Source organism: Ochotona princeps, chromosome 30 (genome assembly GCF_030435755.1).
Source record: "Ochotona princeps isolate mOchPri1 chromosome 30, mOchPri1.hap1, whole genome shotgun sequence".
Lineage (NCBI taxonomy): Eukaryota > Metazoa > Chordata > Mammalia > Lagomorpha > Ochotonidae > Ochotona > Ochotona princeps.
In genome coordinates this window covers 5524222-5547322 of record NC_080861.1, presented here as the reverse complement: position 1 = coordinate 5547322, position 23101 = coordinate 5524222, and the positions used below count along the sequence as shown (strand labels likewise).

Below are 23101 nucleotides of genomic sequence, written 5' to 3'. Positions count from 1 at the left end.
CCTGATTGGTTTGTAGCTGGAGAAGCAAGTGTGTCCAGGAGACAGATCCATGCCAGATGGGCCAGGCTTGATTTAGTGAGTTCAGTTTTTCTCCTGTCTCAGTACATCTTCAGTTTTAAGTACCAAATGCATCTATGTGTCCATTCATTCATTCATCAAGCATTTATTGATGACCTACCAGTGTTTTGAGTACCCTGTATCAGGCAAAAGTTATACGATACTTAGCATCTATTGTCCAGGAACAGAGTGGGGGAAATAGCCACCTAAAGAGCGAAGGGATTCTAGGCTTAACGTTGTTTTTTTTTCTTTTTAAAAGGAAATATCACATGGGTGGGCCCGGCGGCGTGGCCTAGCGGCTAAAGTCCTCGCCTTGAACGCCCCAGGATCCCATATGGGCACCGGTTCTAATCCCGGCAGCTCCACTTCCCATCCAGCTCCCTGCTTGTGGCCTGGGAAAGCAGTTGAGGACAGCCCAATGCATTGGGACACTGCACCCGCGTGGAAGACCCAGAAGAGGTTCCTGGTTCCCGGCTTCGGATCGATGTGCATCGGCCCGTTGCGGCTCACTTGGGGAGTGAATCATTGGACGGAAGATCTTCCTCTCTGTCTCTCCTCCTCTGTGTATATCTGGCTGTAATAAAAATGAATAAATCTTTTTTTAAAAAAAGGAAATATCACAACATAGTAAAATGTGTGAGTGTGTGGTGGCCACTCTCCAGGTGTTTGCAGTATTGCTCCTCAGGCTTTTATTTTAGTTGAAAAACCGCTTTCCTATGCTGAGCACTTCCAGTGGAGTCCCACAGCGTCCAGCTAGGGAAGACGCAGTTAGAGACACAGACAGCCCTGGCCGCCCCGACGATCCAGAGGCTGTGTGTGCTCCACAGCAGAAGGCGCGTCCTTTAAGGCTGGCCAAGGTTATCTAGCAGCAAGAAAGACTGTTTGGACCTGTCAGAGTTCCTTTATTTCTTTTACAGTTGGGTAGAGTTTCTGTGACACACATCCAATTGCTGCTTCTCTTTGGTGAATCAACCCACACGGGCATGAGCCTATTAAACAGAATTCAATTCCTAGTCCAACAATGCGTGGACACAGCACAAAGCAGAATTCCTTCAGGGAGCCAACACAAAGACTGGTGGGCTCCTCTGCTACCCAGGTTCTCATTTAAAGACTCGAAAGACACACCTTGGGGGTATGCACCTGACACGGTGGTCAGGGTGCGGCTTGGGCAACTGGGATCTCACATCAGACTGTCTGGGCTCAAATCTGACCTGTTAGAGCTTCCTGTTGTTATACGCCCAGTAAGGCAGCAGGTGGTGGCTCAGGCTCTGAGGTCCCTGCCACTCATATGGGAGACCTGTAATGGGTTCTGAGCATTTGGGAAATGAATGAGTAGATGGAAGCTCTCTCTCTCTCTCTCTCTCTTGCTCTCTCTCTCTCAAATAAATTAACAACTTTTAAAGCAAAACAAGCAAGGGCAGCTTTATAACACAGCAGGTTGACGTGCTACCCGGAGGTTCCACATCCCATCCCAGGATGCCACTTCAAGTCTGGGCTGCTGTGCCTCCAGTCAAGTTCTCTGGCAACGCTCCTGGGAAGCAGGATGGTGGCTCAAGAACTTGACTTCCTGCCACACATCTAGGGAGACATAGATGGAGTTCCCGACTCCTGGATTCAACAAGGCTCAGCATGAGCTGTTGCAGCCATTTGAGGAATGAATCAATAGAAGACGTCTCTGTCTGCCACTCTGCCTTTCAATTAAAAAAAAAAATCCTTGTTGAAAAAGTAAGCAGAACCAAATGTCACAAGCATTTGGGTTTTGAAAGTCTACTAGAAAAACAAGGAGGCAAATGTCATGAGGTTGAGACAGTCCCTGCCTTGGAAGAGGAGACAGGACCAGCGCGGATTCCTCACGAGGCTGGGGAGTGTCTCATGGTGTGACTGCTTCCAGGGGTGTGTGCTTTGGACTGAGCTGCTGAATCAAGACAGAAAAACTACTGAACATAAGTACTGAAATACAAAACCTGATGAACAGAAGACACATCTGTTACTTTGTCTCCAGTGGAACTTCAGTGGATCTGTAACTGCATGCCTGTGGTCCAAAGCTTTGTGAGTACATCACTGCTGTGCAAAAACAGCATTAAAAAGCGGGAATGTGGACCATGTGCTTGTCAGTTTCTGGATATAGACACCCTGCATACCAAAATTCTAAAACCTTCCTCCTATTATTTAATTCAGAAGCAAATCATAAAAAAATAAAGACAAAACGGTTAGCATCTTGAAGTCAAAGAACGCAGGCATCTGCAGTATTGGGCATGAAGATGACTTGAGCTCTTTTTGATGCAATAGAACAAAATTAAATTCTACTTTCACATGTTAGCATATTCTTGGCCCCAAAGCCCAACGCAGTATGATGTATCTTGATTTACTAGCTGAGAAATCACACTTATCACAGAGTTTAAAGTAAATCTAGCAGCATATATTTATTGTTAATTGGAGAATAGGAAAAAATTGTCTACATATATTACTGGTATAAAGGAGTATATTTAAACTAAACTTGATGAGATAGTAATTATTATTTTGCTTCACCCAAATATAGAAAATGATTTAAAAAAATCCAAAAAGGATTTGCAAGATTATACTTGTCTGTGGAACTGGTTCCAGAGTTCCATTGTTTTTCTTCTTAAAAAAGATTTGTTTTATCATTAATTGAAAGGTAGAGTTACAGAGAGAAGGAGTGAGAGAACTTCCATCAGCTGGTTCACTCCCAAAATAGCCATAGCTGAGCTAATTCAAAGCCAGGAGTCAGGAGCTTCCTCCAAGTTTCCCACACAGGTTCAGGATCTCAAGGACTGGAGCCATCTCTGCTGTTTTCCCAGGTCATAAACAGGAAGCTGGATCAGAAGCGAAGCAGCTGGAACACGAACTGGTGCTCCTATGAGATGCTGGCGCCACAGGCAGAGGCTTAGCCTGCTTTGCTACAATGCTGGCCCCAGAGTTCCATTTCAAAAGGCAGTGGGGAAGGGGTCTTGGCAAATGCTGATCTGAAGGACAAAAAAAAAAAAAAAAAAAGCATAGCCACAAACTCCGTTGGGCACATGATCTTTCACCATCCCTACCCATGGCTTACCTCCCAGCTTCTTCCCACTGCACGTGAGCATATGGAAGCACACCCAACACCTCTAGCATTCAGGTAAACGCAAAGCCGAGGCCCCATGAAGATGGCATGATGCATTCACTAGAATCAAAAAATCAGAGGCACAAGCGGCGAGGAGGATGGAGGGCACTACGGCTCTTATCTACACCACGTGGGAGAGTAAAACAGCCAAATCACTTTGCAAACTAGTACTTAGAAAACGAAACATCTAATTACAATCACTTATACATCTTTGCCCAAACTGAGCTGACATGGGTCCTGCGCCCTTGAACACCCCAAACTGTGAGCCAAATCAACCTTTTCCCTTTACAGTGGTGGCTGCGCCAGGTGTGTCATCGTAGCAACAGAAGGTTGATCTACACACATATACAAATGAGCTAAGAGCATGAATTTTGGGTGCTTCTATCACATACATACAGAAAAGATAATTACACAAGGTGACAGTAAAGTTAATTGGCTTAACTATGGAAATCGTTTTACTGTGTATATACCACACCATAGTATACATCTTAGATACATAAATGCATACTATACAAATATAATATAGAAATACATGTAAAATTAATGAGCAGTGTTAAAAAATATGGCACACATCTGCACGCAGATATTCATGGTAGCTTTATGATAGCAGCAAGACACTGGAGATGTGCCCAATCTCCAACAGCAAGTGAATGTGGCGAGTCACGGGAGGCTATTTTTGTAACAGAATACAGCTCAGCAACCAAAAGAAACAAAATAATGACATAGACAACAACACAGATAAATTTCAAGAAATTATGCTGCCTCAATAAGCTGGACATACTCATATCATCTGAGTCCCTTTATGCAAGTCCAGAATGGAAAAACTAATCTGTCATGACAGAAGCAGAACTGGAGTTCCCAAGGAGCAGGGGAAACTGAGTTGCGAAGGGCATGTCACGTCGGGGGCAAGAGGAAGCTTCTCCTTGGTCATGGTCACGTTCGGTATGGGTGCATTTTATTCTATATGAATTTCTTTTGATTAAGTTGAAGCTTTTCAAAGTTCCAGAAGAAAGCAGGTTCTGGAAAGGCTTGAGTGTGGCTGCAGTCCCTGGGGAACAAGGGCTTAAAGAGATGAGGGGTCTGAAAATGTTAAAATTTTTGAAGTTTTATAGAAACAGCACTTCATGTTTTGCCTAGCAAGTATTCTTTCAAACACTTCACTATTTTATCTGACTATACATTGAAAGGAAAGAAAAAAATTTTAATACTGTAACTTCTAATGTAAAAATATGCAAGAGATATTTAACTTCCTGAGTGACTCCAGTCATACATCAACTTCAAAAATTTTAACATTTTTAGGATATGCATTCCTGCAAGAACACATTGTGTTATGAAGATTATATATTTTGTTCTTTCTTGAGCAATGGGAAACGATTTAAACACTTTCTGGTTTTAAATTTTTAAAATCTTTTTAACAAGACTTTTATGTATCAAAATGTAGTTGTTCTTTCACTGCACAATTGTTTCTAAAAATTCATTACTTAAAAAATTTGGATCCCTTTTAATACCAGCCACAATATATGTACGTGTTGCTTTTTAATGTATTAAAAACAAAATAAAACAAACAAAAAAAGAGATGAGGGGTCTGCTCCAAAACAGGTGATGGCAAGATGAAAGCACCAGGTAGGGAGTTCACACAGTGAATTAAAGCGTATATTATACATTACAATGTTTTCAGGCTGATTTTCTCAATAAAATAATGTTGCCGAGTATCTGGGCTTTTATGGTTTTCTCAATACTGTTTAGCAGCAATAAAGCACTGTGGAAAAGCACTTAAATATTACTTTTAAATAACATTTATATAGCTTTTAAATAACATTTCTCAAGCACTTGCCTAACGATTTTCAGGATGTTGCATGGTTGAGTCTAGTCCTTGCACTATATCATTGAATTATCCTCATCGACTGATTCGTGAAAATCTGTCATGCGCAGTGGAGTGCTATAAATGAGTGCTTTGTTGCTTTTGTCAAATAGAGAGTCCTCTGCCTTTCCTTCTGGCTCACGATCAGGAAACGGGCTGTATCCTATTCCACTGCCTGAGACAGATGCCTAACAAGACATCCTGGTCCAACCTGCCAACCAGGTTGTTAATACACAAGGAAGCCAGATTTCAGAATCAGTGCCAGACCAACAGAAAACCAAACGGCTGGGGTAGGATGATTTCTGGACACTCAGAACATCAGGTTGTGTTTCAAGATGGATCTCTCTCACTGCTTGGTGGCTAAAGAATCTACAACCAAGTGTCTTTCCTACAGCTTGAGGCCTTTTAGCAACAGATGACTAGGGGCCCTTGTTGTGGCTTAGTGGGTTAAAGTCACCGCCTACGACTGTCATTCCACGTGGGCACTGGTTCATGTCCTGGCTGCTCCACTTCCAATCCAACCGGATTCATTTCTTCCACCAGTGAAAGATGGCCCAAGTGCCTGGGCCTCTGACATCTACATGGGAGAATGGATGGAGCTCCAGACTCCTGGCCTAGGCTTGGAGAGCCTTTGGAGAGGACACCGGGGGATGGATGTCTCTTTGTCACTCTTGAACTCTGCCTTTCAGTAAATAAATAAATCTGAGCTGACATTTCAGCTCATCTGGCTAATCCTCCATCTCGAAGCACCAGCATCCCATATGGATGCCAGTTCATGTCCCAGCCGCTCTGCTTCCCATCAAGCTCCCTGCTTGTGGCCTGCAAAAGCAGCAGAGAACGACCCAAAGCCTTGGGACCCTGCACTCATGTGGGAGACCTGGAGAAGGCTCCTGGCTCCTGGCTTTGGATCAGCTCAGCTCCGTCTGTTGCGGCCACTTGGGGAATAAATCAGCAGGTGAAAGATCTTTCTCTTTGTCTCTCCTTCTCTCTGTAAATCTGCCTTTCCAATAAAAATAAATAAATCTTTTAAAATAATAGCCATTCACACTGCCTTGTGGAGAAGTCATGTTTGTTCATTCTTTGTTGCCAAGTCATAGTGGATTTTGTGAATCTGCTATAATGCATGCTGAACCCAAACTATTTTCTTTCATACAACTTACTATGATGTCAGTGCATTCATATGATGTAAGTATTCCATTGGCATCATCAGTACAATCTTACCATTTTTAAGGACTCTTCTCCAGGAGGAAAAAAAAAGTCACAAGTCATTTTGTGATGCATCCCAGAACTTTATGAAAGACAGACTCCCCTGAAATAGCCCCCAGTCTCTGCCAAGGCTTTTCCTGGCCTTGCTGCGTCTGTCAGTCCTGCGGCGTCATGTCTGTTACCAGTCCTAACCGTAGCCCACCCCTTTGTGCTGACGGCCCAAAGGCCATCAGCACAAAGCAGAAGCCCCAAATCATCCCACCTCCCCGATTCGGAGGTACCACAGGCTGTGGAGACAGTTCTTGACTCCACCTGGTCTTGTTTAAGGTCCTAGAGACGGGGCTGGAAGTTGGCATTATGCAACGGCCACTTGATTTATTTCTGTTTTTTTTTTTTTTTTTGGTTTTTATGAACAAAATCTCTATGTGTGTTCTTAACGTATATTTTATGGACATGTCCACCTTCTCTTGGATTGGGAGCTCAAAGTGGGACTGTGCACTTGTGTCCTAATTAGGCAAAAGAGCGTCATGTTCTGTATCTGTCTAGAAAATTTGGAGATTTGACATAAAATCGAGTTTTCCAGCTTGCCTTAAACAAACGGGAAGTCCAGGCCGTCGATTCTGGGCCAGCCTCGCCTCACTTACACTTCCCAGCTGAGGAAGAATTCTTCCCACGGCAGAGGTGTTCCCTGCTCTGCCTCGGCCACTCACTTTCCTCTTGTAAGTCTCCTGCCTGCTTCAACAGGAATTTTAGTGGATAATCTACTTCTAGCCCTGTCTTGGGTAGGGTAACTCTTTAGGGAGTTAACAATGTCTTCTCTGGATAACCAAGAGTCCATTTTAACGGAGTGGAATGGGACTACTGAGGAATGCAACACGGGCTCAAGCACAGGAGCAGAGACAACACAAGACATCTTCAGCTAGGTTGCAGTTTAATCCCGAACCAGTGCTCTGCAGATGCTGGCAATGGAGAGATGAGAGGAACAAATATGAGAGAGAGCTAGAGAGAGAAAGAGAGAGAGAGAGAGAGAGAGAGAGACCTACAACAGTCTCTACTCAGGCATTGTAGGTGATGTGATGAAACACTGCTTGCATTTAAGGTGTTATGATACAAAAGAGAGTTAAAAGCATGCTCTACTGCTCTACTGCTCAACTAACATAATCTGACCTAGAGTCTTTAGTGTTATAAAGAAATTAGTCATTTAAAAAAACTCATATAGTTTTTTAAATTATTTGGTATGAGAACATATGCTCGTTGATGAAATCTTCCCTTTCTCAGAATGGGTTTTTCTTTCCAGTCTGGAGACTCTGTGTGTGTGTTTGTGTGTGTGTGTGTGTGTGTGTGTGTGTGTGTGTGTGTGTGCGTGCGTGCAGGTGTGAGAAGCATGTCTGAACTTGGGATAGGAGGACTGTTGACAAAAGGAAGAGGGGATGACTGCACCTCCCAGACGGAGTTGCAGAAAAAGAATCACTCCTTTCCACCACCCAGAGGAACTTCCTTAGAAACAAAGGAAGGCATCGAACCCTTCCACAAGGGAATTTCACTGCTATCGTTTTTTGGCCTGCCACTATGACCTTAAGTCAACTGAGTGGTCAGTGGGGGAAAGCAAGGGAGGTTTAAACCATCCCATCCTCACACTGATCCACCTGCTCCCCCACACAGAATCTCAGGCACAATAGTGGAGAGAGGCAGGAGAAATGTGCAGAGCTGGGAATAAAAAGGAAGACCTAAGAGGCTGAGCAACAACTCTGGTAGTGCAGAATCTTTTTAATTGACGCTGGAACTAAGAGGCTACTCATTCCAAAAGGGGAAGGGAATAGGTTATAAGCCTGGGTTGTATTGTTGAAGGGCCACGTAAATCACATTCATCATCATTTGTCCAGGAACTCAATGAGAATTAAATGAGCCCATCAGATGTGTCACCCACGAAGACAGATAACTGATTGCACATACTACACCAGGTTAATTGTCAGCTGCCAGCATGACCTTGGGGCTGGCAGGTGCTGTTCCAGCCTCTTTTAGACCAGAGCCTGATGCTTTTAGCTCCAGTTCCAAACCAGGGCAGGTTCCTGAGCTGCCCAACAGCTGTAACTGGAAGTACTGCATCTCCACCTCCACATTCTCTGTCTCATCCTCTGGTACCCTGGGATGCCTTCCCAGGCACCCACGGCCCATGCCCCATCTCTAGCTGCAGCCCAGCAGTCAATCAGCACTCAGCTCTGCCTTCAATGTCATCGCGTGTCTCCTTTGGCCTGGGTTGAAGGCTTAAGCATGTCCACCAGCACCTGCCTGAACCTCTTCTTGAGAAATGCTTCTGCAAACAGACAGGTTGCATTCCATGTTGGAAATCGTTCAAATGAAAAGCATTTCAAGATACCATTCCAGCCTAAATCCTAAGGCCTTGGTTTTTTGCAAGATTCGGTTCTTTAAAGCTTGATGGGCTGCTTTCTTGTGCCAAGCACAGGACCGGATGCTTGTCTGGGCATGATCTCATTGAATTAGCGTTTCCGTGTTGCTAGGGATATGCTCTAAACCAGCTGACGTTTGGAAGTATTCAGAAGGCTACAATTATGGAATCATTCACATTTGGAAAATGTGAACCAGGAGCTGATTTCCTTAGCTACCTCAGTCGTCAGCTCCAGTGGGCTACAATCAAGTGTGATCCTTACCAATGAGTTGGTGGAAAACATTAAGGTACAAAACACATTTAGGCGATATTAGAAAGGCATCATGGAGAGAATTAGCTTTAATACCCTCCATTTTCTGTGTAATAACCTGTAGCTGCTGCCCCCACAAACCTCATCAGTTTCAGCAGCACAAGATATTTCTTGAGGTCATAACCACACTTAAACATTTACACTGTGCTCTACAATTTAATAAGTCCATCCAATCCGACCCCCTGTGCAGCCAGCCTGGTATGAACTAATGTGTGGAAGGGCACAATGAGGCTTGAGCCCTAGGCTGAGCCACCCCCCCCCCCGGGAGTCATTAAGGAGTGCATTGCTTCTCCCAGTATCAGCTCTATGGCTTTGGGACCTCCGCAGCTTCTCAGAGCTTCTGTCTAGGCCCAGGGAAGTGAAGCGAGAGGTGCTGATTGTGTATATGTAGCAGATCTGACCTTCTCATAACCCATTCATTTTCCATCCAAAGAGTTAGGTAGTCACCACCTGAAATACCTATGAGGGCCAGGTCAAATAGAGGAAGTGATTTGATGGCGTGGAGAAGACAAAGGGAACCAGGGGAGAGGTGACTTCAGCACTAACTCTCATGGTCCTCATGGAATCTCCGTTCTGTTACGTCTGGGTCATCGACAGTTTTCTCATTCTGTTTAAGGAACTCAATAAGCAAAGCCTAGAGCAAGCACACTCCTTCCAATCACAGCCCCCTCATTCTAGAAGCCAGGAGTGGCACCTGGGAAAGCAGCCAGATGAGGGGCTGTTGCAAACCAGACTGTATGGACCTTGAATCCTTAGATCAACCCTGCCAGCTGCTGCCTGCCCCCCACTTCTTGCATGCCTCTCTGGTAACACCTCACCCTGGGGACTGAACAGGCTCCTTCTGGGGTCCTTGGAGTCCATCACTGGTAAGGGCACAGAGCTGCCTGGAGATAATGCTGGCCGTGTTCCTGGCCATCGCTCCCCAGAGAGCCAGGGCTGTAAGAGGTGCCTTCTCCCTCTGGGCTGGATCCTCTCTGAGGTCTCTCTCCTGTTTCAGCAGCACCTGGCCTGGGAGGGCTGCAGCTGCAACTCAGCTTCCACCTGTAACCCCATCCTGCTGGGCTTCCCCCTTCCTCAACCTGGTTCCCCATGCCTTCTTGATTTCACTTCGGAAGCCTTTTTTTAAAAAAAGATTTATTTATTTTTGTTGGAAAGTCAGATATACATAGAGGAGAAGAAACAGAGAGCAAGATCTTCCATCTGATGATTCACTCCCCAAATGGCCGCAACACCGGAGGTGAGCCAATCCCAAGCCAGGAGCCCGGATCCTCTTCCAGGTCTCTCACGTGGGTGCAGGGTGCCAAGGCTTTGGGCTGTCCTCAGGAAGCTTTTCTTAACAAATCATTGCTCCAGAGTCTTTGGCTCAGAGTCAGCTCCTTGGAGAACCTGACCTCCAGAGCTCTCTGAACACAACTTTTTAAAAGGGTTACTGCTAGATAAAACGAAAAAATTTTGAGAGCCAAATTTAACCAGAAAACTACTGGTTTACCATCTCCATCCCTAAGAAAGTGATTTTTTTCCCCTTTTTCCCACAGTCCAGGGAAAAAAGCAGTAAACTTGACAAGGATACTAAAGCACTTGACAAAATTGGGCCCAGCGGCGTGGCCTAGCAGCTAAAGCTCTGGCCTTGCACATGTCAGGATCCCATATGGGTGCAGGTTCGTGTCCAGGCCACCCCGCTTCCCATCCAGCTCCCTGCTTGTGGCCTGGGAAAGCAGTCGAGGACGGCCCAAAGCCTTGGGACCCTGCACTTGCGTGAGAGACCTAGAAGAGGATCCGGGCTCCTGGCTTCGGATAGGCGTGCTCCGGCTGTTGCGGCCACTTGGGGAGTGAATCATCGGGTGGAATATCTTCCCGCCTCTCCTTTTCTCTGTATATCTGCCTTTCCAATAAAAATAAATAAATCTTTTTTTTTTTTAAAAAAAGAACTTGACCAAACTGTTGAGAGCCTCCAGAGACCTGTACGCTCAGTGCCTATGCTGTCACAGCTCTTAGCTTCCTCAAGGTGTTGGGGCCCTGTGATTTTCTCCATTATGAACACCTGCTGCTGTAAAGGCTGGCGACCAGGAGCAGCAGGAAGGCGTTCCTGGGCTGGTTTACGAGGCAGAGTGGAAACCACTTGCTCTTCCAGGCTTTAGGGATTCTGTGTGTACATTGTACCGTTCATGCAGAAGGTTTGCTTGGTGTAATACAGGCTTCCATGCACTTTCCTGTGTGTGATCCTTTGAGCTCCCTGTAATCTATGTGGGCTGGCATTTTAGTCCTGTCTCATAGGTGAGGAAACCAAGGAACTGAAAGTTGAAAATTAATGAATATAGGGGGAGGGGGATTCCCAAAGCCTATGAAACTGTCACATAATGCTGAATATTAATTAAAAATAAATAAATTAATTAAAAAAAAAGAAAATCAATGAATATGACTCCAAAGCATGGATTATTTTCTATCAGAAAGAGTTGAGAGCCGTTGTCTTAGGAAATCAGTGATTATAAGGGCTAGCATGTTGGCTCAATTGGGTAATCATCTACCTTCAAGTGCCAGGACCCATATGGGCACCAGTTCATGTCCTGGCTGCACCGTTTCCCATCCAGCTTCCCACTTATGGCCTGGGAAAGCAGCAGTGGACAGCTCAAGTCCTTGGTCTCCTGGAGCCCTGTGGGAGACCCGAAGGAAGATGCTGGCTCCTGGCTTCAGATCAGCTCAGCTCTTGTTGTGACCATTTTGGGAGTGAAAAAGCAGATGAAAGATGTTTCTCTCTGCTTTTCCTTCTCTCTGTAATTCTGCCTTTCCAATAAAGATAGAAAAGAAGAAATGAAGAGAGAAAAAATAAATTAGTGACTACAAACCAGATGGTTAGTACAAGAGTATATGAAAATTGAGATAAACAGAGGATGACATGGAAAATTTCAAAAGAAAAGATGCTTGAAACCCAAAAGGTGATGTTACCAAGAGTTTAGGGAAAAGGCAGAAAATGTGGTTCATGGAGGAAGGTCAAGAGCGGAAAGTTTGCTAGAAGTCGTTAAAGAACAATTCTAGAAAAGAAATAGAGGAAATGGAAAAAAAAAAAAAACCAAAAAAATTTTTTAAAAGAAGAAGAAGAGGCAAAGTTGGGGAGAGGGATCACTGAGGCTGGCTGTGCCAACTCTGAGGTTGAGAAAAGCCGTCAACAACGTGCCCTCCTCTGCAACTAAGATCCCCAAGTCTCCCAAGCAGGCATGGGAGAGGTCCAGGGAACTGCCCTGGGAGAACTGAGCAAACGGGAGGTCCAGGCTGAAGTCTAGGAGACTCCAGGCCATGGCAATGTGCAGAAGCATGCCACCGGGTCTGTACACTGGGAAGGAACCAGACAGCATCAGGTCTAGGGGAGAAAGGTGCTGTTTGCCCCAGGCATACATTCCAAAACTTACACCACAGGGTGCAGAGGCGGTGGCTTGGGACAGCAAAAGATGGGAGGATGAAACACAAACTTAACCCTGGAAACTAAGATCCACTTCCCATCCAGCTCCCTGATTATGGCCTGGGAAAGCAATCAAGGGCAGCCCAAAGCCTTGGGACCCTGCACCCGCCTGGGGGACCCTGCACCCGCCTGGGAGACCCTGAAGAAGCTCTTGTCTCCCGCCATTGGATCAGTTCAGCTTTTGTCATTGCGGCCGTTTGGGGAGTTATCAAACAGATGGAAGATCTTTCCCTCTCTCTTCCTCTCTCTGTAAATCTGCCCTTCCTAGAAAAATAAATAAATCTTTAAAAACAAACAAACAAAAAGAATACTGGAAATACCACCACCACAACAGGGAGGTTCACACACCTACAGAGACAGGGTGTTAAAGAATCAGATACAAGAGCAGAATTTGACATTCATCCAACACTGATTTTTTTAAGTCCGTGGTATGTGATGAACTGTGCTAATCACATTTATACCACACATAATTTTTCCCACCTCAGACATATTTCAAATGCTAACATCGCTAGTTCTTTGAAGGAGAATTAGTTAATGGTTCGGCTTTTCTATTATATGTAATATTGCCATGGCAAGCCATGCATAAAGTTGAATTAAAAAATTAATTTCCCAAGTGTTCTGGGAGTTGCATGTTTTATTTCCGCAGATATTTAGTACCTCCTAAAAATGAGTTGTGACTGCTATGATGGTTTTAGTAGAATTCCCCCTAAAATCTATTATTTTTTTCCTGCTCCAGACAGTCTAGGTTTCGGCGAGTGCTGGAGTGGCAGAAAGTTAATGAAAGGCAGCAAACTCATTTGCTGAAACCATTTTCCTAGTCTGAACGATAATGACAGTGATAGCTCAGCGTAGGAAAGGGTTTGAGGATAACCTGAAAGCCAATCTGTCCACCTGCTGAGACTCATCAATACAATACTAGGTGATGGTGGTCGAGGCAGCTCCGAGCCTCGTTTCTGGAGTGGCTGCTGCGCAAGTGGCATGGTGTTAGGTGTGGTGGGAGATCTGAAATAGAACTCCCAACTGCTGCTCCTGAGAAGGTTGGCCGCCCGTTTAGGGAAGAGGAACAACAAGCACACTTGGAATGAGGCGGCACTCCATCAGGACCCTTCTGCTGCAATAAGTGAAGAGGAATTTGAACATTAGGGAGCTGGACAGTCCAAAAGATGGGGCGGGCTAGAGCCACCACCTATGTCATATTAACAAGTCCCTCATCTCTTCTGCTTTCTCTATTCCTCTGCCTGTAGGTTGGCTTCTCTGCTCATCCTACAAACGGTCGCCACAGTTCTAGACTTCACATTTGAACGTCACATCCTGAAGAGGGAGAATTTATTTTTCACTGATGCAAAGATGAACTGGCAAACTCACTCTGATTCTTCTAGCTCCGTGACCCCTGTGGAGACGGATGTGTTCATTAATCTAAGGCAATTGGGATGCACCCTGGAATTACTGGAAGGGAGGCTTCCCTCTGTGAAACTCTTAGATTGCATGAAGGAGGGAAGGAAAGGGGAAATACGTGCTGTTAAGAGGGGGAAGGGTACATGGCCCTATGATAGAGTGGGTGCCACTGGTATCCCATACAAGCACTAGTTCGAGTTTTGGCTAATCTGTTTCTCATCCAGCTCCCTGTTAATGGCCTGGGAAAGCAGAGAAAGGTGGCCTGCTCTGTGAACCCATGTGGGAGACGCGGAAGATACTCCTGGTTTCGGGTTGGCTCACCTCTGGCTATGGTGGCCATTTGGGGAGTGAACCAGCAGATGGAAGATCTCTCTCACACACACACTTTGTTTCTCCATCTCTTTTTTCTGTAACACTGCCTTTCAAATAAATAAATCTTAAGTAAATAAATAAATAATAATCAAACCAGGTAGTCAGGGGAGAGGGGAATGACGGAAATAGATATTGTGTAGGAAATTGGCCTCAGCCAATCTCTCCTAGAATTGGTTCTTAGTTTCCACAGTTGAAATGCTAATCATTTTGTTAAGCCTGTTCTGTTGTGGCAACTTAAGTTAATTTTGCTCTCTTCTACCCAGAATTAAACCGAGATGGCACGGACTCCTTTTATGCCCTCATAAACACCTGTTCATGTATTTAAAGAGGGCTATTAGAAGATGTTTTTGACTGCCACATACCCATTTCAAATAAATTGAATTCCTTTTGTCTGTTAACACTTGCTTGAGAATGACCTATTTTTCTTCCTCCAGATTGCCATGTCTGGTGTCTGCGTGCTTGTCAGCATCTCCAAGTGAAAGCACCTTGTCCAAGTGGGGAGATCATCTCAGTGGAGATCCATGCTTGCGGAATGACTGCTCACCAAGAACCTGGTATGCCTGTGCAGTCCCCACAGAGTCCGTACTTTGCCTTAAAGATTGTTCCCACCACAGCACTGCGATCTATGATAGCGCCCACGTGGTCAAACGCCCTAAAGCCAGCATAGCAGAGATGCCACTTGGAGTGAAGACTTCCCTACCGAGGTGCCTGACTTCAAGTCCTGCCTCTCTCCCAAGTCTACCTTCCAGCTAATGCGCACTATGTGAGACAGAAGGAGATGGCTCAAGCAGCTGGGTCCCCACCACCTACATGGGAACTGGGGGAATTTCAAGCTTTCAGCTCCATCCTGGCCCAGCCCCAGCTGTTGCAGGCATTCAGGGAATGAACTAGGTTGGAAGATCTCTCTCTCTCTCTCTCTTTCTCTGCCTCTGTTTTTCTGCCTTTCAAATATGTGATTAGAAAAATAAACAGAAATAGGATTTTTTTTTATCCAAAGATCCATTCTCTTTAAATTAAGCCAAACTGCCTTTAAAATACTACTATCCCAACTTGAGCAATACTGAGTATAATTGTTGAATAAAAATTACTCCTGCATATTATATAGATACGAGGAGAGAACCAAGACCAACAAGGCTGCCATATAAAAATGATCCAAGGTGAATGTATTAAAGGAAATTATTTTTTCTGCATTCACAGTATGTCCCCCAAATCGCTTTGTTCTCTCAAACCAGGCTTATGAAGCGGTATAGTTGAATGTATGATCGTATAGAAATGATTAATGATTTGCATATGCTAATAACATTTTCATCACTCTACTTCAGTCTTTGTGATTAAATTATTTTAGACAAGGTTACTTAGACTTCAAAATATAGAAAAACGAATACCTTTTGCTTCCAAAGTCAGTAGAAGTCCACTGATTAAAGCAGTTATTGGAAGAGGTTAAAAAGGGAAAATGCAAACAATTATGTAATGTTGAGCTTAAGCGAGCGGTAAAAGGCCTCAATTAAAGCCATGCCAAAAAAAGTAATTAGGCTGCACACCATTGTTAGAATGAACTGGAACAAGAAAAATGAAAAATCTGGTCAGGAGAAGAAAGGGAAGTGTCACGGAGCTGTCACCTACATCAGCACAAAATTATCCTCTTGGTGGCATCCATTTCCCTTGCTTCCAATACAACTGCAGGTGCTTCTGACAGTCTAACCTGAGTCTCTGCTAACAAGCATAGCTTTGCCTTCCCAGATCCACAGCCTTCTCATGCCAGCAACACAATGTGTGGAGTGGGAATCTGGGCCGTGCAATCCTTGGGACACTTACAGGAAGACGCTTCATCAGAGAGTACGTGGAGACACACAGTTAATTCAACCCAGATATCACCAAGAACATGTTCAGTCACTCAAAAAAATGTTGACTTTTTCCTACTCACTTTATTTCTCTGGTCCACTGTGTATTTATGAAATGTTATATATTAATATATAATAACGTTCTTATTACTTAAATATTACAATTTTATATAATTATAATGTTTGAGCTGGTGTGGTGGTATAGCAAGCTAACCTCCTCCTGCAATTTGGCATCCCATATGGATGCTGGTTCTAATCCCGGCTGCTTCACTTCCCATCCAGCTCCCTGCATGTGACCTGGGAAATCAGCAGAGGATGGCCCAAGTCCTTGGGACCCTGCACCCATGTGGAAATATGGAGAGGGCTCCTGGTTTCAGATCAGCTCAGCTCTGACCATGTGGCTATTTCGGGAGTGAACCAGCAGATGGAAACTCTTTCTGTCTCTCCTTTTCTCTGTAAATCTGCTGTTCCAATGAAAATAGATAAATGTTTTTAAAATTGCAGCATATTTCACTATAATTGTTTAAAAGGATTTCTTGTATTTATTTAAAAGGCAGAGTGACAGAGAGAAAGAGAGTTCCAAATAGCAATCCTGCCTTGCTGCAACAGCCAGAACAGGACCAAGCCAGGAACAGCCTTTGAAAATTTTTTTAAATTTTGTATTTGAGAGAGGGAAAGTATGTAATCACTCTAACTGGCAGCTCACCTGATGCCTGCCATCCTTATTGATTTATTGACAGTATTTTCTTCCATTTTCAACAAGACAAGTCATTGGAAAGTCACTTCCTTTCATTCTGGCTAAGGAGGCACATGGGCATCAGTAGGCGGAGTACCAAACTCTTCGTAGTGTCTTGAAGAGGTGGATACTAAAAAAAAAGATCTTCCAAGGCTATTATTTTAAGCGTACATATTTATAGGGTACAATATGCTAATTTAATACGGGCACATAATGCATAATAATCAAATCAGGTTAGTTGGCTTGACATTTCCTAAAACATTTAAAAGATGCTTTATTAACATTCAATAATTATACCCACTTATGGGTGAAATGATATTTTTGTGAATAAAATGTTCCCATCTTTTAAATTTAAAAGATAAGATCTTTTAAATGCTTTCAGTGGGGGAGGTGGAAAAAGTCAATTAACTGGTGTTGGAGCACCAGCCGGTTCCTTGGAACAGAAAGAAAGAACATGTCTCAGAGTGAGCATTGAGTTCAATCCCAGCTGCAACTGTCGGTAGCCTGCTTCCACACGAGAGCCCGCTCCCGGTGCAACAGCGTTGATGGTAATTAGGAGGGCAAAGAACCACAAAGAGAAAGGACACACATTCTTACCCCTGTGGTTCTTTTAAAATCTTTGTCTACGTATTTTTGGTAATATTGAGAATTAAAAGATAATCTGTTTCAGCTTTAGACTGCCTTCCACGTTTTAAGAGAGGGTAACATTTTATGAAAGATTCAAGGTGCTGACATATGAATGCTAGCTTCTATTCTGAGAATTTCTGTTATTGAATGCTTTAAAATGTAACTTGCTCAAAACCATACAAACATGCTCTTAGAGAGATTTCATTTTATTTTGATGTGCTTTTTGAGAGCGACCTCTTGTCCTTCATATCATTTCCCAAAAACCCACAATAGCTGAGGAGTCATGAGGCCAAAGCAAGCAAATAGGAACTCAACCCATATAGGGCGCAGGGACCAATTCCTTAAACTGTCAGGGTTGGAATTAGCAGGAAGCTGGGGTGAGTCAGGAAGCAGGACTCGAACCTAGACACTCCAAGAGTGGGACACAGTCATCTTAACCACTGGGCTACACACCCACACAATGATAGACATTAGATTAAATGGTTAAATGTTGAATTCACCAACTTTGTATTTTTTTTCCTGAATGACTTTGTCCTTCCCGTCTCTCTCCTAACCCCCGTCCTTTCTTCCCTTTCTGCCTTGTTCTGCAGCTTTTCCTCTCTGTTGTCACTCTTCTACCTGTTACAATCTGGCTTCTGCTACCCGAACCTGTTCTTGGAGACGTCAGGCGTGACTTCCCAAGGGAAAAGCCCAGACGGCAAGCTTCCACTTTTCTCTTCAAAAAAAAGAAGAAGAAGAAGAAGAAAAGAAAGAAAGAAAGAAACCTCTACATCAGTTGATCTCCTAACCATCCCCTTATTGGAAGTCCAAGGGCTCTAACCCTAAGCTGATTTTCTCCTGATGTTTGCCATGATCCTATTCCATCACCGTGTCTCCTTCTCTACCTTCCCCTTAATGTAGGTGACTTAGAGATGCCTATGTTCAGGCATTTTTTATTAATTTACTCATCTGGTCTCATGCTTTTAGGTAACATGTCTACACTGCTGACGCACTTTCCATTGTGGATAGAATTAAAAACTCATCGACTCAGATTTTTAGTGGTGCATTAAGCCTATAGTTACACAATGTGTTAAAATTATGTTTTTGCAAAAATTAAAGAAAAAAGGAAAGAAAGAGGGGAGTTGAGGGAAGGAGAAGGAGAGAAACAAAATTATGGTTATCTTAGAACTACAGCTACAAAATACATGAAATCTGTCCTCTTGGTAAGACAAAGTGGCCAAAGTTTGTCCCATGAAGAAATCAACCTTTATTTGTGACAGAAACACTTGAACAACCAAAAATAGAACTTTGTCACCTTGATAAACATCCACTAACTACAACAGCATCAAAAAGAACAAAATACTTAGGAAAACTACGGCTCTTCAAAAGGTTCATGCAAGCTGAAATGCAGATTCCAGTTGAAGCGGCAGTTGCTGAGCAGTGGGTAAGTAGCCCGCTGCTACTCTGGGGAAGTCTTCAGGGTCTTTAGGTTTCTGGCTGCTCTTGGAAACCAACGCAGGTTTCGCGTTGAAGATGGCGGTGAGGACAGCCTGAGTGTTTCTATGAAAACTGTTGTGAAGACGTTTCCAGATTCTGAAGTGTGATAATCTTTGCATTCGTACTTGCAAAGCCCAAGACCAGGGTCTGCCTCCTTTCTGGGACAGCTAGACCTTGTTCCAGGGTGACTGGCAGTCACCAGAGCTTGGGGACCAACAGTGCTTAGGTCCTGGCTAAACACACTCATCAGCATTGTTTGGACTTGGCCACCCGCCTCCATGCCATGAGTAATGTCTGCTTTCCTCGAAGAATTTGAAGACAACAGATATATCAGCGACTGGGTGGGCAGCCCTGGACCACAACCTCTGATTGAGACATTCTTCTGAGCTCACCACTGTGCTCCACATGCTACATCACCATAGAGTCCACTTTGAAAAGTGGGAGAAGATGGTTTGGCAGGGACAAGCATATTTCGTAAAGCCAGGTGAGCATTCCTAAGAACTTCAAAAACTGGGGTGTACCTTGACACCTGGACACCTGGGTGTACCAGGACACCTGAGGCCCACCTGCCAGGATAACCGGATTTATTTATTTATTTTCTGATGTCCTGTTCCACTCTGAGTCGGCTGGTGTGGCAGCCTAGGGCTCAAGTCCTCACCTTGCACACCCTGGCATCCCATGTGGGCGCTGATTCGTGTTTTGGTAGCCCCACTTCCCACCCAGCTCCCTGCTTGTAGCATGGGAAAGCAGTCGAGAACGCCCCACAGCCTTGAGACCCTGCACCTGCCTCAGAGATCCAGAAGAAGCCCCTGGCCCCTGGCTTTAGATCGGCTCAGCTCCGGCTGTTCTGACCACTTGGGGAGTGAACCAGCACACAGAAGATATTCTCTGTCTCTCCTCCTCTCTGTATATCTGACTTTCTAATAATAAAAAAAAATTTTTTAAAAGAAGTAACTCATGGAAATTGATCATGCAGATTAAAAAAACTTTGCTAATTAGAAAAAAAGAAAAAACTGCATGATTTCAAAGGTTTGGTTTTTTTTTTGCACCAAAATTAGAATATCTTTTACTTTTTCCATGATTGTTTCCATTCCCCTCATAAACTTAATAGTACAAGACAGGAACCCTGGAAACTGCAACAACATGGTTGAAGCATCTAATGAAGGCCATATAAACAAATAATAAATAGGACATTTCTATGTTTATAGGTTGGAAAAACTTAATATAAAGATGAAAATGCTTTTAAAATTTATCTGTAAAATTCAACACAATCTCTAGCAAAATCATAAACAGCTCCTTTTGTTTTAATAAACATTAATAGGTTGATGTTAAATTTACTGTAACAATGAAGGGTTCCAGAATAGGACGACCTTGAAAAGGGAGAAACTTGGAAAACTTACTTTTACTACATAGCCATAGTAATCAAGATAGTAGGACACAAGCTATGTGAGAGTATTTCAAAAGGTTTTTGTGGAGACAGGCGTGGCGTGCACGGTTCAGATGTCAAAGGGACATCCCAGACCACACTGAGACACCTGTGTTCGAGTCCCAGAATCACTCTTCACTCCAGTGTCCTACTGATGCATCCTTTGGGAGGAATCAGTTGGTAACTCGAACAACTGAGTCAGGGAGCAGCTCAGGTGGCTGGGTCCCTGTCACCCACATGGAAGATCCAAATTAAACTCGTGACTTGAGCCTGGCCCAGCCTTGTAACTGAGGGAATTTAGGGCATGAAACAAAAGCAGAGATGACTGTCTTTCTGTCTGCATTTCAGATCAAGTAGAAAAAAACACATGTGTTAAGTTTGTGGCAACTGAGATGAATAGATAAGATGATTTTGCCGCAAAACTTTTGAAATTCACATTTTTAAAAAAGATTTATTTTTACTGCAAAGTCAAATATACAGAGAGGAGAGGAGAGGAAGATTTTCCATCCAAAGATTCACTCCCCAAGTGATTCCAACAGCCAGTGCTGCGCCAATCCAAAGCCAGGAGCCAGGAGCCTCCTCTGGGTCTCCCACATGTATGCAGGGTTCCAAGGCTTTGGGCCATCCTTGACTGCTTTCCCAGGCCACAGCAGGGAGCTCGATGGAAAGCAGGGCTGCCAGGATTAGAACTGGCACCCATATGGGATCCCAGCATGTTCAAGGTGAGGACTTTAGCTGCTAGGCCTTGGCGCCAGGCCTCAAATCCACATTTTTTTCAAAGATTCATTTATTTTTATTGGAAAGGCAGATATACAGAGAGGAGGAGAGACAGAGAGGAAAAAAGAAAAAAGAAAAATTAAACCAGCAAGTGTTTGCAAATTGCATGCACTTTTGAAAGCTCAAGTTTAAAGTCTGAGTAAAACACGCTAGTGTTCCACTGACTTGAGCCCTGCGTGCACTCCCGATACCTGCTTGTACAGAGCTTTAATAAACTCAGTTCAGCAAAGTTCCTCTCTCCCCCATGCTCCCTTTTCTTCCCACTGTGACATTATCCTGCAATGATTGATGAGAACACCATCCATAGTGCTGGCATATCAAAAAAAATTGTATTTGGGCTGCCTAACTTTCTTGTGATAAAGCAACTTTAGTACACCTACTAAAACTATCTCAGTACTCTATCAAGTCCAGCTTGGGTTGCTATTGTTTTTTTGAGTTTTCTTTGCTTTTTTTTTTTTTTTTTTTTTTTTTACGAGTTTGAACAAACTTAGACTCTATCTCAGATCCAAGAGTAGAACGTACTTTATGTTTTTCTGCAGAGTTGTTTTTCATCATGAACTAATAAACAGTAGACAAAGCTCTCTGTGGAGTCTGCTCACCAAATCAGATCCCTGCTGTGTCACTTTCTAGAAAATGAAAATGGAGAAGGGCCGAGGACTCAGGCACCCGCCCAGACACACAGCAACGTGGCTAATAAGCTTGTGTGATGGATTGGAGACAGGGGCTGTCTCCCCAGAAATGAAAAGCTAATGGGCTGTGTGACGGAAGAGGTCCAATGCACAGATAACTTTCTTCAGGAAGGCCACAGCTCTGTTCTATCCTCACTGCATTTTCTGGGGACGGAAATTTAAATGCTAAACAGACACACATCCTTCCAAACTGAATCAAATTGCACCGCAGCATTAAGTCCTTTCCTTCTCAGGATATTTGTGAAATCTTGGCCTGTGTATGGAGGCTGACCTTGGGAGAAGCACAATTCAGCCCTGGGCAGCAGCGTGGAGTTCCATGGTGTAGCTGCCTGGGTCTGTTCCAGGGCTCCAAAGTCACATCCAAAACTACAAGAAATCGCTCACTAATACTGGGTTGTTGGGACTGACACCATGGCTCTGCAGGCTAGTCCTCCAGCCTCTGTTGCCAGCATCTCACACAGGCACTGGTTTGTATCCTAACTGCTCCACTTCCCATCCAGCTCCCTACTTATGGCCTAGGAAAGCAGTGGAGGATGGCCCAAGTCCGTGGGACCCTACGCTCCTGTGGGATACCTGGAAGAAGCTGCTGACTCCCAGCTTTGGGTCAGCTCGGTTCTGGCCATTGTCGCCATTTGGGGAGTGAACCAGCAAATGGAAGACCTTCTCTATCTTTCTCTCTGTAAATCTGTCTTTCATATAAAAATAAGTAAATCTATTTTTTTTAATTTTTAGAAAACCTGCGTGTTTGCAGTGTTATAAATCACATCCCAAGGCAATTAGAGCTGTTTCAAACCATCTTCAGATAGGTTGGTATTGCGAAACTGGAAGTTATTAATCATACAAAACTGTGACTATGACCTTAAGGGACATATCAAAGATGTCTCTAATGCTTGCTAATTAGCACTCATGAGACAGGACAAATCAAGGCCAAGCAGGGACACATGGGGAAAGCAAGGAAGCAGGAGCTGGAGGAAGGCAGTGTAGCGGGTCTGACCCCTGATCTACCACCTAGCCGCTATGCAGTTGTAGCAGTCCCCCGAAGGTGACCTCCAATGCACCACCCCCTTGTATCTCTCACCCTCTCCCTTAAGTGATACTTGGTGATGACCAATGTCAACCTGCACAAGGGGCCTCGAGGCCTCCAACAGGCTTGGCTTTCTAACACCTGGAGTACGTTTTGTTGAGCTTTACTTGAGTAGCTATTTCTAGAAACACTGGGGACTAAGGCCAAGGGGATGAGGTGATCCCCGGGCTGTACAGTCATGAACCACATGGAATCTCCAAACAGCACAGGCACAGTATAAATGACAGGCGAGAGAGCACCGGGCCCTTAAGAGGATGCAGGACTC

At 44.2% G+C, this 23101-nt stretch overlaps 1 protein-coding gene across 2 annotated transcripts in view; it reads right to left on the bottom strand.

Annotated features, from left to right (window-relative positions):
• PIK3R4 (phosphoinositide-3-kinase regulatory subunit 4) overlaps positions 1 to 23101 on the bottom strand; it is a 125248-nt gene that overhangs the window by 55517 nt on the left and 46630 nt on the right. For both annotated transcript variants that reach the window (XM_058657099.1, XM_058657101.1), the window contains exon 3: positions 3128 to 3235. In XM_058657099.1, coding sequence (XP_058513082.1) covers positions 3128 to 3232 — 105 coding nt within the window. In that variant the 5' untranslated portion in view covers positions 3233 to 3235. The remainder of the gene's footprint in view (positions 1 to 3127; positions 3236 to 23101) is intronic.